Consider the following 13,224-nt stretch of genomic DNA (forward strand, 5'->3'; position numbering starts at 1 on the left):
TGCCATGTCAAAGCCTTATAATGGTATGCAAGTGCTCAGGTATAAATCACATCAATAGCATAACATTTGGCAGCCGGAGTCACCTAACGTGACTTGTACGGCTGCATATAGAGCTCAAATCTCAAACTAAATAACTGAACCTGCCCACGAGTCGGAACCACCTAAAGTGGTCTGTACGACAAGCCTGGGTGTAATATGTATGTACGCTCAAGTGCTACGATCACGTGAAGGCTGTGCGAATAATCGCGGGTCACCTACGAGTCGGAACCACCTAAAGTGGTCTGTACGACAAGACTGTGCACCTAACTTGGATCCAAGCTGAGCGTGTGGTGCGGGAGGTGAACAACACGTGAAGGACTGTGCCCTACTCTGGGCGGGAGCACTAACACCGGGGGTGCAGGTTATGAGCTCTCTAAACATCTCAAACCACTACTGAATATATAAACATGAATACCACTTACCTGGCACTTACCTGTGCGTCCACAACACCAAATATGCATATGTATATGTATGTCACTACTAATGCATGCAATGATGCATAAATGATAATAATATAGTGCATGACATAAAACAATTAACCCTTTTTAAACAATTTCTGGGAAAATAAATGTATCTAGGTATATACGGAAAACCAAAAGCCCACTCACTGGTATGTGGAAGGGTCGTAGCCCCCCTGTCTCGAGTGCGCACGCTCGTCCTCGGGATAGGAATCACCTATATGCGAAATAACTGTAAAAACGTTAATTTTGAAGCACATAACCTAACTTTCGTAATAACTTCTCATACATTGCTCAAAATGGACAATTGAATATACCAACGTGCTCTACACAACCTCAGGATCACAACCATTTTTTTAGAAAAATTTTTCTCCGCCGCACGCGCCCCCACGCGCCCCCACGCGCACGCTCGCACACGGACGGCGTCAACTGACGCCGTGAGGAATATTCCGTTAGTCCTAACGGATTCCGTCAACGGCGTCAGGAATATTCCGTCAGATTTGACGGAATATTCCGTCTTCTTCCCCGTTCAATCTCCAGCGCCGTCGCCGGCGCCGGAAAACTGGAAAACCTACAACCTACGTTTTTTCACTCGTTTCTCAACCGTTTTTCACAAATTTTGCACCAAATTGAAGTTTAGGACTAGTAGAACACGATCCTACAAGTTTTAAGGCCTAAAAACTACTAGATCATACCTGTCCACAAACTCCAAAACCGGCCAACTTCGAACCAGGCGATTCTGACGTCCAAATTTGTCCAACGAAGCACTCCGAGGCTCCTTGGGACACCACCAAGCTACCTACGAGCTTAAAAATCCCAAAAACGTGCTAAATAAACTTTGCATGAATAGTACTCAAAACTGCCATTGTCGAATCGACGTGAAAACGACAGATTTCTTTCCTGAAAATGATATGATCGTGCTCCCACGAGCTTCACGATCTCGACTGTGCCCTTGGTTTCCTCGATCTGCTAAGGTTTGAGGGGTTTTGGGTTTGTCCGTACATTCGAAGGAAGAAGAAGAAGGAATGAGGACTCGGGAAAGAGAGAGAGAGAGAGAGACAGGGAAAAGACAGAGGGAGAGGGAAAGTGACAGTGTGTGTGTGTGTGGCCCAACACTTGCCAACACCACACAAAACAACCAATAACATAATGTAACAAACTAGGGGTAAAAGGGTCATTTCACATGTACGTTTCGATAGTTTCGGGACGGGATATCACACTATCCTAAATTAATTTTATGAACATTTTAACATAAAAATATTTAAATTCCGATAAACATTGAAAAATCACTAAACCGACACATGAAACACCATAGAAGAATATGAAACACATGATAGAGATGTATAAACACAAGACACATGATCAAACACATGGTTTTGGAAGATGGTAGAAAGAAAAAGTGGAAGAATTGTAGGAGAAAAGTTAGTTTTGTGTGGATGTTTCAACAAATATATAGTTATTTATTGAGTTTTTGGGTGAATTTTGAGTTAAATAATTTTTTATAATTATTTTAACTGTTGAATTTAAATTTGGGCTGTTAGATCTTTTTTTTTTGTTATATTTGATCATATTCGATCTCAATTGTTGGATTCAATAAATTTATAAATATAAAACAAAAATAGTAACTAAATTAAATGTAGACTGTTGGATAACCAACAACCCATCTGAATGTGATCTGTTGATCAACCAAAAGAGCTGTAGGGCTCAATTTTATTGGTAGACAAGTGGAAGACACACCGATGTGGGTGGGGCTCCACCACTAATCTTGACCTAAATCTGGCTTTTTTTTAGGTTCTAGGTCTAAATTAGAACTTGGGTTGGAATGGATTGAGGGGAGAATAGAAGCGGAATTATAGGTTTTAGCCATGGGTTGGAGTTGGCCTAAGACCATCTCCAACCTTTGGCCTAAAACCAAAAATTTTTAGCCCAGAAAATTTAGGTTTTAACCCAGAAATAGCTTTTTTGCTCCAACATTTCTGTCATAAAATTTTAGCCATAGATTATTAAAGAATGAATTTTGGCTAATTTTTTTTCTTAAAGTAACTTTTTTAAACAAATACTGAAAAATTATTAATTGACACCATGAAACTCGTTAAACACTATGAAAAAAATATGAAACACATAAAAGATTTTTTTTTTAATTACTTTAACCGTTAGATTTAAATTTGGACCGTTAAATTTTTGTTTTTACCGTTGAATTTCATCAAATTAAATCTTAACCATTGAATTCAATGAATTTATAAATATCAAAATAAATAAAATATACATATATAGTGGGCGTGGGCCAGCCTCACTAATCCTGAGCTAAATTTGGCTTTGTTTTAGGTCCAATTTTAAGCTTGGGTTGGGTTGGATTTTGGTTGGGGGGGGGTGGAATTGAAGGGGAAAAATAAGTTATAGGCCATGGTTGGAAATGATCTAAGGGAGACTATTCTCTAAATATATTATCAAATTGTAAAAATAAGCTACTTGAATTTAAAAATGATATTAAGTGCAGAAAGGAAAACACACTGTTTCAAACTAACTTGGTTAAGGGTTAATTTGGTATTTCTATGCTTTTTAAAATAACTGTTTTTATTGTGTTGTGAAAATACATAGCTGTAAAATAAAATTGTTGAGTGTTTGATATTTTTAGTTTTTTTTGTAAAAGTTCTTTTAACAAAAAAAATAGTGTCTGAGTTTGGTAAACTTTATAAATTACTATGAAATATGTTAAAGGACTAAAAAAAAAGGAATTGGATCCCTTCTTGAGCAAATGATGGGGATCCTCCAGACCCATTATTACGGGCCGTTGAATTTTAATCTAACGGCTACAATTATCATAACTTTTAGAGAGATTCCTGTTTGTAGCTGTTGAATCAAAATCTAAAGGTCCGTGTTAGTGGGTCATGAGGATCCCTACCATTTCCTCAGGAGGGGATCCAATGCCTAAAAAAATATGATATTTAATGCAATATAATAATTGTCAAAGAGAATAATGTAGAAACAATGATTGTAATTTTATAAAATATGTGGAGGTATAGTTGCCATTTAAAAATTTCATTAAATGCACACTGAATACCATGCTTTGAATAAAAATCATTTTTTTAAAAGCATGTAGACCTTCCTTTTGCTTTTCTTGATAACAGTTTTTAAATTTTTATTTTTACTTTTATCAAACACATTTAATGTTTTAGACTTTTTAATAAACTGTTTTCTTTAAAGCACCACAATTTTAAACCAGCTCTAAATCCAACGTCATTGCAAGTATTTGATAATTTTGATATCTATAGAAATTCAACACTTAATTAGTTTCATATTAGCAGACAGACATGAAATTGGAACTTAAATTGGTTAATTATACCTAAATAATTAGTAATGAGTCAAGCCTAGGCATAGTAGAGAATTGATTTAATGATGATGCATCACCTAAATACAAGCAATCCACAAACTAACAACAACAGTCTGTCTGACATTATATTCATCTCCAAATTCCAATCCATTATCCTCTCAATCTCGTTCAGCTCACAAATCCAAACCCAAATTTGGATCCAAAAACGACAAAACAGAGAGATTTTGTGAGGGGACTGGGACTCCACGTTTAATTAATGAGAAATGAGCAGATTAGTACGCGTGGTCGAGGAACAGAAGCTCTCCATTAGCTGGGCACCACCATTTTCCTCAAGAGTGGTGATAGAATAATGAAACTCCACGCGCTGCCAGATAGCGAGGTATGCACGCGCCGTCAAGTAGAGAAAGAAGCATTAGGGTTAGAGCAGTTTTTTGTTGTATTTGAAACAGAGTCACACGATGTTGTAAATTGGTCTTTATTAATATAACATGTAAAGTGCATTTATTCTATCGTTGATCCTATAACATGTAAAATAGTAACGAGTGAGTTGTATTCCAGATGTTTGTAAAAGGGTAATACTAGAAGAATAAATTTATAAATTAAACGATATGTCATTAATATAAATAAATACATTTATCAATATTTAAATAATAATTCAATCATCGATTTCTATATCATTTAATTTATAAAATTTATTTATAAATTTAATTCAGAACACTACTGTAAACAGTTGTTATAGTGTTGAGAACAGGAGCAAACTATTTGCCCTAATGAATGATGGGGGCTCTCTGTGACTTTAAAGACTCAACAAAACTACAAAAATGAGAGAACAAAAGTCTTTATACTCTCTCTCTGCCTCTTACTTTATTGCCCTTTGTCTCTCACCCTATGCTATTTGTTGTATTGCCATTCACCTAAGTGATTATTGGAGGGAGGAAGGGAGAGGGGAGCCCACCTCCTCAGTTGGCTTTCTAGGAAACATGTTGAGGAAGGGTTTCTAGGGGGAGAGAGAGAGAGAGAGTTAAAGAAAAAGATAAAAAGAAGCTCTTCAGTACTACTAGCTCAGAGAGAGAAGAGAAGAAGAAGAAGAAGAAAAGAAGAGAAGAAAAGAAAAGGGGATGGATGGACATGGATCCACACGCAGAAGCAGATGCAGAAGCTCCCTCTCCATCTGTTTCTGTTTCTGATCAGAAGTAACCAACTTTTTCTTCATAAAAAGCCAAACGAGTGACAGTGGAAGCAGCAGCAACGGAACCACCAGTGGCAGCACCACCACTATTCCAATTACATAGATAAAGTCGCAAACAACCAACACAAGTCTCCTAGCAATAGCTTTATTCTCACGTCGATCCAACAACCTTATGTTGCGCCAATTCTGATCAAGTTTCAGACACCAACTTTTTCATACACACACATAACACCCACACATAGTTTTTCTCCCTTCTCTCAACTCATCCTCTTATGTATATATATATAATATATATATATGTGTGTGTGTGAGCTCAGAAGAAGAAAGAAGAAGAGAATATAAAATTTGAGAAAACTGCGTAGGTTTTGAGCTAGCTTAATTTATTCAGTAGTTGTGGCTACTACAAGGAGGCTGCCTTCCGATTCGGGTGCTTTTGCAGATTGGGTGGGTTCATCTTCTTCCAACAACGCCGCAGCCACAGGACGATCCACAACCCACCATCCCGACATCGACGTCCTCTCTCTCGGCTTCAATGCTGGCCCCGCCCCCGCTGGACCCTCCTCCGCCTCCCCCTCCACCATGTCCATGTGGTCCTCCGCCCCTTCCAGCAGACCCCTCACCTACGGCCACGTCCCTCCCGAAATGGCCGGTATGGTCGGCCTTCGCGATGTCTTCGTCGTTGCCCCAGCCGCCGCTTACCACCACAACACGCATCTCCATCACCACTACGGCCACGACCCCAATCTCCTCTCATCCTCCGATCATCACCACTCCATTAATGCCTCCAACAACCCTGCAACCGCTCTGGGCGTCGGAGTCATTCCCCTTCTCACAGCCGCCCCTTGCCTCGCCCCATCCAATATGTCAAATGTCAATGATGATGACGAAGATACTCACACTCCTGCGGGTATGAGTATGGGCATGGGAATGAGTATGGGTATGGGTATGATGAGTGGCGGCCATCAGCGCAACAACAGAAGCTCTTCGGCGGCAGCAGCAGGAGGAGGGGGAGGGATTCAATTGTGGCAGCAGAACCCGCCACATTTTTTCAAGAAAACTCATCATGAAGCCGCCGTTACTACTGATCTAGGCGGGGCCCACTTAAACCAAGGTGGGGGTGGTGGAGGGGGAGGCGGTGGTGGTGGTGGGGGAGGGAATAACATTATAAACGCGGGGTCTGCCGCCGCCTCGTCGGGGTCGTCCACGATGACGTGTCAAGACTGCGGGAACCAGGCCAAGAAGGATTGCACGCACCGGCGGTGCAGGACGTGCTGCAAGAGCCGGGGTTTCGACTGTGCGACTCACGTGAAGAGCACGTGGGTGCCGGCGGCTCGGCGCAGGGAGCGGCAGCTGATGTCTGCAGCGGCTGGCGGTGGGGCTGGGTCTAATTCTGGGTCTACTTCTAGTGCCAAGAAGCCTAGACTCATTGGCGCCTCTCAAACCACAACTTCTCACACTTCCACTTCCAACACTACTCCCCCCAGAAGCTACGACACCAGCTCTAGTCACCAAGGTTTCACCCCCTTTATCTCTCTCTCTCTCTCTCTCTCTCTGACTAGAATCCAATATATATTACTTGACTATCTAGGGTTTTGATTCATTTCTATCAATTCATTAACAAAAATGCACAATCAATATAAATAATGTATGTACATGATGCGTACAGATGCTGGTTTCAATGATCCATTGCCGGGGCAAGTACGTGCGCCGGCGGTTTTCAAGTGTGTAAGAGTGACTGCGGTGGAGGACGGCGAGGATGAATACGCATACCAGGCTGTTGTCAAAATTAACGGTCATGTGTTCAAAGGCTTCTTGTATGATCAAGGAGTTGATGGGCGAGACGGGTTTCCTAACATCTCTGAATTGCATTTGGGGGGTGGTGGCGGCACTAGTAGTGGTGGCAATGGCAGAAGAAATGCGGCTTCTTCTCCGATCCTCGACCCGTCGGATGTTTATGCTGCGTCTGGTGCAGGATTGCTGGGAGGTTCAAACTTTGGTAATCCAATAAATTGACGATATCTTCTTCCCAGCTAGCTCTGTGGAATTAAATAATTAGGTACCCCTACCCCTTATGGTTTTGAAGGGACAACATTGTACTTGTCTGATTTTTCTTCCTCCTAATTAATGATTAATTAATTAAAACTAAAATCTTATGTTGTGTTAATATTTGAAATTTGTATTTTATTTACATGTTTAGGAGTCCTTTAATAATTATTTTGTTTTCATTTTTTTTTTTTGAAAAACAAAAAATCGTTTGTTAAATACTTTCAATTAACCAAAAATTGATAGCTATATTTTTCGTATATGACTTTTAATCTTCAATTTTTTTGTTTAAAACTAAAAACGGTTGTCAAACGAGTGAAAACTGAGATAGTTATCAAGTAATCCTTTAATTTCTCCCGTAATTGTTTTCAGATTCACGGTTTCTGGTTTCTTGTTTCTAGTTAATTAGTGGCATTTGCATAACAGGCACTGAGAGGATTAATTTAAACAAACTGCATTTTAAGATACAAATACCATTAATCGATTCCCATAGATATTGGTGTTATTTCTTTTATAATCTCTTTTCCTACACATGGAAGCTGCATTGTGCTTTCTTCTCGTCCTGCTTGTTTCCTGATCTTGTTCTTTCTTTTCATTACACTTTGCTTGTCAAAGGTGAAATCTACAGTGTAATTATTTTTCATAAGAAAAGAAAAGAGTATAGAAATTATCCAAATTATTTTGCTGGACATGGTATTTATTATTCCAGCATTTTTGATGTTCGCTAGATGTTAGGAAGATTGAATTTGTAGATTAAATTTTGTAAACTAAATGATTTGGAAGTTGATAAATGGATTATTACTTCAGGGTTGATTAACGTCCTTATTTCTTATTGGTGACATGTCATTTAGTTTGCAAAATTAGTCTTCAAATGTAGTCTACCTAGTATTACTCATATTGTCACTTCGAAGGCTGATTTACTTTCCCTATACATTTGGCCCTTTGATTAATTTCTGTGGAGGTGTAGGTAGTTCATCGATTATCAAGGATAGGAGTAAATGTGGCAATGGTGATAATTGTAGACTTGGGTAGCAGTAACGGATCTAAGATTCAAACTTTGGGTCCTAATGTTAAAACTAGTAAGGGTTTCCAAAAATATCAGTATATATCGAGGGCATCTCGTCAAACACTTGCTTGGAAGTGCTGCTTTAGACTCTTAATATGAAAGAATGAGAGAGTAGTTGTAATGTTACCATCATTTGTTACCAAAGAAGAAAAAGCATTTTATACAAGTCCTTTTCCACCCACTTTACTACTTTAAGCATCTCTTCACTATTTGGACAATCCTGCATTTGCATGCGTTCATCAACATTATGGGTAGTGCTAGAGAGATTAAATTTGTAAACAAAATTTGCAAACTAAATGATGTGTCACCAATAGAAATGAGCATATTTATCAACATTTTAAGTCATAATCCAATCACCAACTTCCATGTGATTTAATTTGCAAAATTTTGTCTACAAATTTAGTCTCTAGCACTACCCCAACATTATATATCTCTTGTTTCTCCTTTGTATTCTAGTATGCCAAATGCTTCTTAATTTATATATCCAAATTAATTATAATCTATTAGACTCTCTTTCAGCCTTTAGGTTGTTATAATTTTAGTCTTTCATCTGTAAACATTACCTAATTTTCATGTATTTTTGTTCCCCCATACATATAGGGAAATAGTAATCACACATCATTGTTGTTCCCTTACAGGTTTTTGTTTTGAGTTAATCCGTTGTTTCTAGTTGATTTATTCAATATGATAACCAGAAATAATAAGATCTTGTTTCAAGAGATGTAAGACAACCAGTAGACTGTCAGTGCACCATCGATCGATTATTGGTTGTCACATCTTGCGAAATGGATCCCATGTCCAATTAGTTTAATTTGGAACTCTCTTTTTCTCTTTTAAAATTTCGGATCATATATATGGAACTGTAGCTAGCTAGTACATTCTTGCACTCTTGTACAGAAAAAAAAAAAAAAAACATTCTCTCTTCTTCCTCTATTGAATGCTTGCTTTACGATGGAAAAAAAACATTATTATTTTTACTTTTCGTTTTCTCTCTTTAAAATTTCGTTATTTCCTCAATGGTATATGTTGCCCTAATAAATTGCTTAATAGCAGGATAAGTGTTGTCCAGATGCTTATTTGGTTTCTTGTGATGACTCTTTATTCTTTTGTGATTGATGCTGCCGCAGATTTGGGTGACTTTTTGTTTTAGTTGGAACCTGGAAGTAACGTTGCATACAAATGTTGACTAATGCTGCTTAATTAAGGGCTAATGAAGGTGTCTAAATTCAGTGCTTATTCAATAGACATATATATATATATATATATATATAACTAGATTGGTTTGATCATGTGGGTTTCATTCACATTCATTTTTTTGTTTTATATTAATTTTCCCTATTCTGCACATGATCACCTTAATTATATGACATGCGTGTGCCTCTCTCTCTCTCTCTCTCTCTCCCTCTCTCACACACACACACACACACACACGTAGATATATAACCCTTCTCACCTGCTATTCCGACTATTTTATGTATTTTATTCTTTTTCCCAAGTCTCTCTCGTAACATTTGTCCCGTCTTCTTGTTGGCTGCATGTACCTGAATTGTATTCTTTCTGTATTGGGTCTTATATATTCATCCTTCAGATCTATGCACTTCATATATATGCAGCGCGAAATTTGATTCATTAATATAAGTTGGCAAAGTGCTCATTGTTTAGGCTCTTCCTGCTCATTCCATGATTTGTTTCCAATCATTTTGTCTTTCAGATTTGATTAATTAACATAAAATGTCTTTAATAATAATAATAATAAATAAGGTAATGCTGCATGCTAGGGAGCTAGCTTAATTTGTTCTGAATGAAATTACGCCTTCATGAAATTTCACGTATAACATATAAAACAGTGTAGTTTGAGTTATACGACAAATCTTTATAGTAGATGCAGTATTACATACTTTATCATACTAACTAATAATTATCGAATAAAACCTAGATGGTTGTCTGATGCATTCTGTAGTTAGGGTTAAGATGATGCATATCATGCTGGGTTTTGGAAAGACGAAACTGGCTAGCTAGGGTTGTGGTTAGAATGTTATTATTTAGTAACTTGGGCAGACCTCGCGTTGATTCATGTTAATGAAAATATAGCAACCTTATATCTATTGTTAAAAATAAAATAGAAAAATTGTTGAATCCTCCCTTGTCACACTATGTTATGATCATATGCTCGTTTGGTAGACATGATTGGTTAGGATTAAATTGAAATGGAGAACTTGCAAAGTTCAAGGTACATTAATTGAAGGTGCAAATGAAGGATTTTTTCATTTGGAGAGGAGTAGAAAAGGATTAGCTATGCAAGATATTCATCCCTTCTAATCCTGCCATTTTAAGGAGGATTGAAATAGATGGAAAATTCAAATGGATAAGGTTTTTTTTTTAATGAATGATTCATCTTCCATCCAGCTTCTAGGCGGTCGTAAATTTATAATTTCTTCCTTCAACCTACCTTTAATATAGTAGATTATTTATTCCATTTCAATCATGAGTACTAAACGAGCATATAATTTTGGTAGTTCCTGTATGAGAAAATGGTAATAACATTTTCAGTCATAATGTAAGTTTATTCCACTTTATTTCTTTTATGTAACAAGAGGTTTAATTTCTATCTTGGTAACATTAAGGAAAAGTTCACATCTCTGTTGGCCAAGGTATATAGAAAAGTAATTGACCTCGCTAGTCCGATCAAAATTTGGTGAATTCGGTTTTATTTTTATTTTTATTTTTTATTTTATTTTTATTTTTAATGTCATTAATTTGTATACATTTTTCAATTTGTCTTATGAACTAAAATTTTAAGCAATTAGTCATATCAGTTTTCTGAAATCATGAATTTGTTGTTCCGTTTTAGCATTGTTAAGTTTTCCATTCAAAATACTTGCACATGACTTGTGTTTAGGATTATTTTGGACATTTGACCTCATTTTTCATTTCAATAGTCATGAGCAATAATTTTGTAAAAACAAACAACGTGAGTTTGATTTTTACCATTGTTTTAAAGGACAACCATACTTCAAGAACATATGATACTATACAGTTGGAGAGAAACTCGATCAGAATTATATCATGTCATTTTATTGGTTTTCATTTTTGTTTTAGAATAGAAATAATATTCCATTGAAAAATCGTTTTTCTTTTTTAGTTTGTAGAAACCTTAGATTGTTGTTTTGCCAAAAACAATTTTTATAAAAGGGAGTGGATAGTTGAAATGTCTTAAATAATCCTAAACGCAAGTCATGTGTAAGGCACAAGACTTATTTTGAATGAAAAACCTCGTGGAGTTAAGGGCATATGACAAATTAATGATTTCAAAAAATTGATATAATAAATCGTATAAATTTTAGTTCATATAACAAATTGATAGAAGTGTATAAGTTCATATGAAAATTTAAAATGTCCTAATTTTATTTTTTTTCTTCTCAATTAACCTTTGAATGGTACCAAAGAAAGTTTCTTTAAATGGATACCTTAAATATTAATTTGAAAATTTGAAATTTTTTTTTTTTGAACAAATGATATTATCTTTGGTACAGGAAAATGGATTAAACCTCATAATGAGTTAACAATAATATGATTCAAATTCGCATTTAGTGAGAATTGAATCTAAGACGTTTCATTTACAAGTGAAGAGAAATATCATTAGGTTGTATTAAGTGACAATTTTACAAGTTGAACTTGAAAAATTTATAAATAAATAAAGACTAATTGTTTGGGTATCACTTGCAGTAATTCAGGAATGTTTTTTTTCGTTGAATCGTATGGAAAAGAAGATGCCTTGAATTCTAAACGAGAATTGGAAAATCAAAATGCACCATTGGAATTTGGAATTTAGAGAGGAGAAAATAATTTTCGCTGCTTCTCCTCACACACCACCTGTATGCATGGATTCCTCTTTTTACTACATTTAAATATTTTTCATGGTAAAGGCAAAGAAAAGAAGAGGAGGGAAAAGTTGATTCATTAACATTTGATTAAAATTAATGAACGTCCAATATAAAACAAGACTCAGTTGAGCTCTTCATTTCAATTTCCATCGTCGATAGGTTCCTTTAATTTACAGATTGAAGCAAAATAACGCAAAAGTTGTGTTATCAGACGAGTTATCTTGACTACTGATCTGCATGCTGCAAAAATTCAAATTATACATTTACGAAAGGTGTATGTTTGCTTTCAAACTTTAGTATTTTCGATTTTTTTTTAAACAAACGATATTATCTACGCTAAGAAGGAGGGGGGTGGTGGGCTTAGTCTCACAATTGAAATAATATGGTTCAAATTCTCTTTTGACCATAATCAAACCTAAGACCTCCACTTACAATTAAAGAGGAATACCGCTAGACTGTAGTAAAAAACGACTCTGATATTTTGTTTTTTGCATTATACAAAACCTTCAAAAACATGTTTCAAAAGTTTGAAAATCAATTTAATGAAGAGACAAGTTCCACATGAAGTAGGGCCTCTTAAGAAATGGATGTACCCAAAGTGATATATGGATAATGAGTCTTGAGCCATTTTCTTGTCCATGTATATTTAAAGAATAATCATTTTCTAACCCATGAATCCTTAGATGCGAATCTAATTACTATATTACCTTTTAAAATTAACTTCATCCACGTCATTTAGTACTAAGATATAATAATATTCATCTTCACTTGTAAGTGAGAAGTTTTATGTTCGATTCTCTCCAAAGACGAATTTGAATTACATTATTGCAAACTATTATGAGGCTAAGCCTATCTCCCTCTCCCTTAGTATACATAATATTTAAAAAAAAAAAATGAATAAAATAACTTCAATCTTACAGTATGGATGAAATTGATAAAGTTTAAAGAAGTCACGGACTCGTTTTTTTCTGGAAAAAATATTTTACTGTATCTTTCAAAATTGTACTTTTTAACAGTAAGTGCTAACAAAACCAAACCTAGCGACCAAATTGACAAAAACTATAACGACCAAAACTGAAATCGAGGTAAAACCTAGTGACCAAACACGCATTTTACCCTCTAAATCAAACAACCGGACACGCATTCTAAACGATTTCCAGCAAATTTTCCCATGACATAAAAAACACCACTTCTTCCACATCAAGCGCTGCACA

At 36.1% G+C, this 13,224-nt stretch overlaps 1 protein-coding gene across 1 annotated transcript; it reads left to right on the forward strand.

Annotated features, from left to right (window-relative positions):
• The first annotated feature begins 4,747 nt into the window (after positions 1-4,747).
• LOC103959064 (protein LATERAL ROOT PRIMORDIUM 1-like) lies at positions 4,748-7,165 on the forward strand. The gene is made up of 2 exons (XM_048584190.1): positions 4,748-6,530; positions 6,684-7,165. The coding sequence occupies exons 1-2, from the start codon at positions 5,597-5,599 to the stop codon at positions 7,028-7,030; spliced, it is 1,281 nt and encodes a 426-aa protein (XP_048440147.1). The 5' UTR covers positions 4,748-5,596; the 3' UTR covers positions 7,031-7,165.
• The last annotated feature ends 6,059 nt before the right edge of the window (positions 7,166-13,224 follow it).

Source organism: the organism of the source record quoted next, unplaced genomic scaffold, assembly GCF_019419815.1.
Source record: "Pyrus x bretschneideri cultivar Hongxiangsu unplaced genomic scaffold, Pyrus_bretschneideri_v1 Contig202, whole genome shotgun sequence".
Lineage (NCBI taxonomy): Eukaryota > Viridiplantae > Streptophyta > Magnoliopsida > Rosales > Rosaceae > Pyrus > Pyrus x bretschneideri.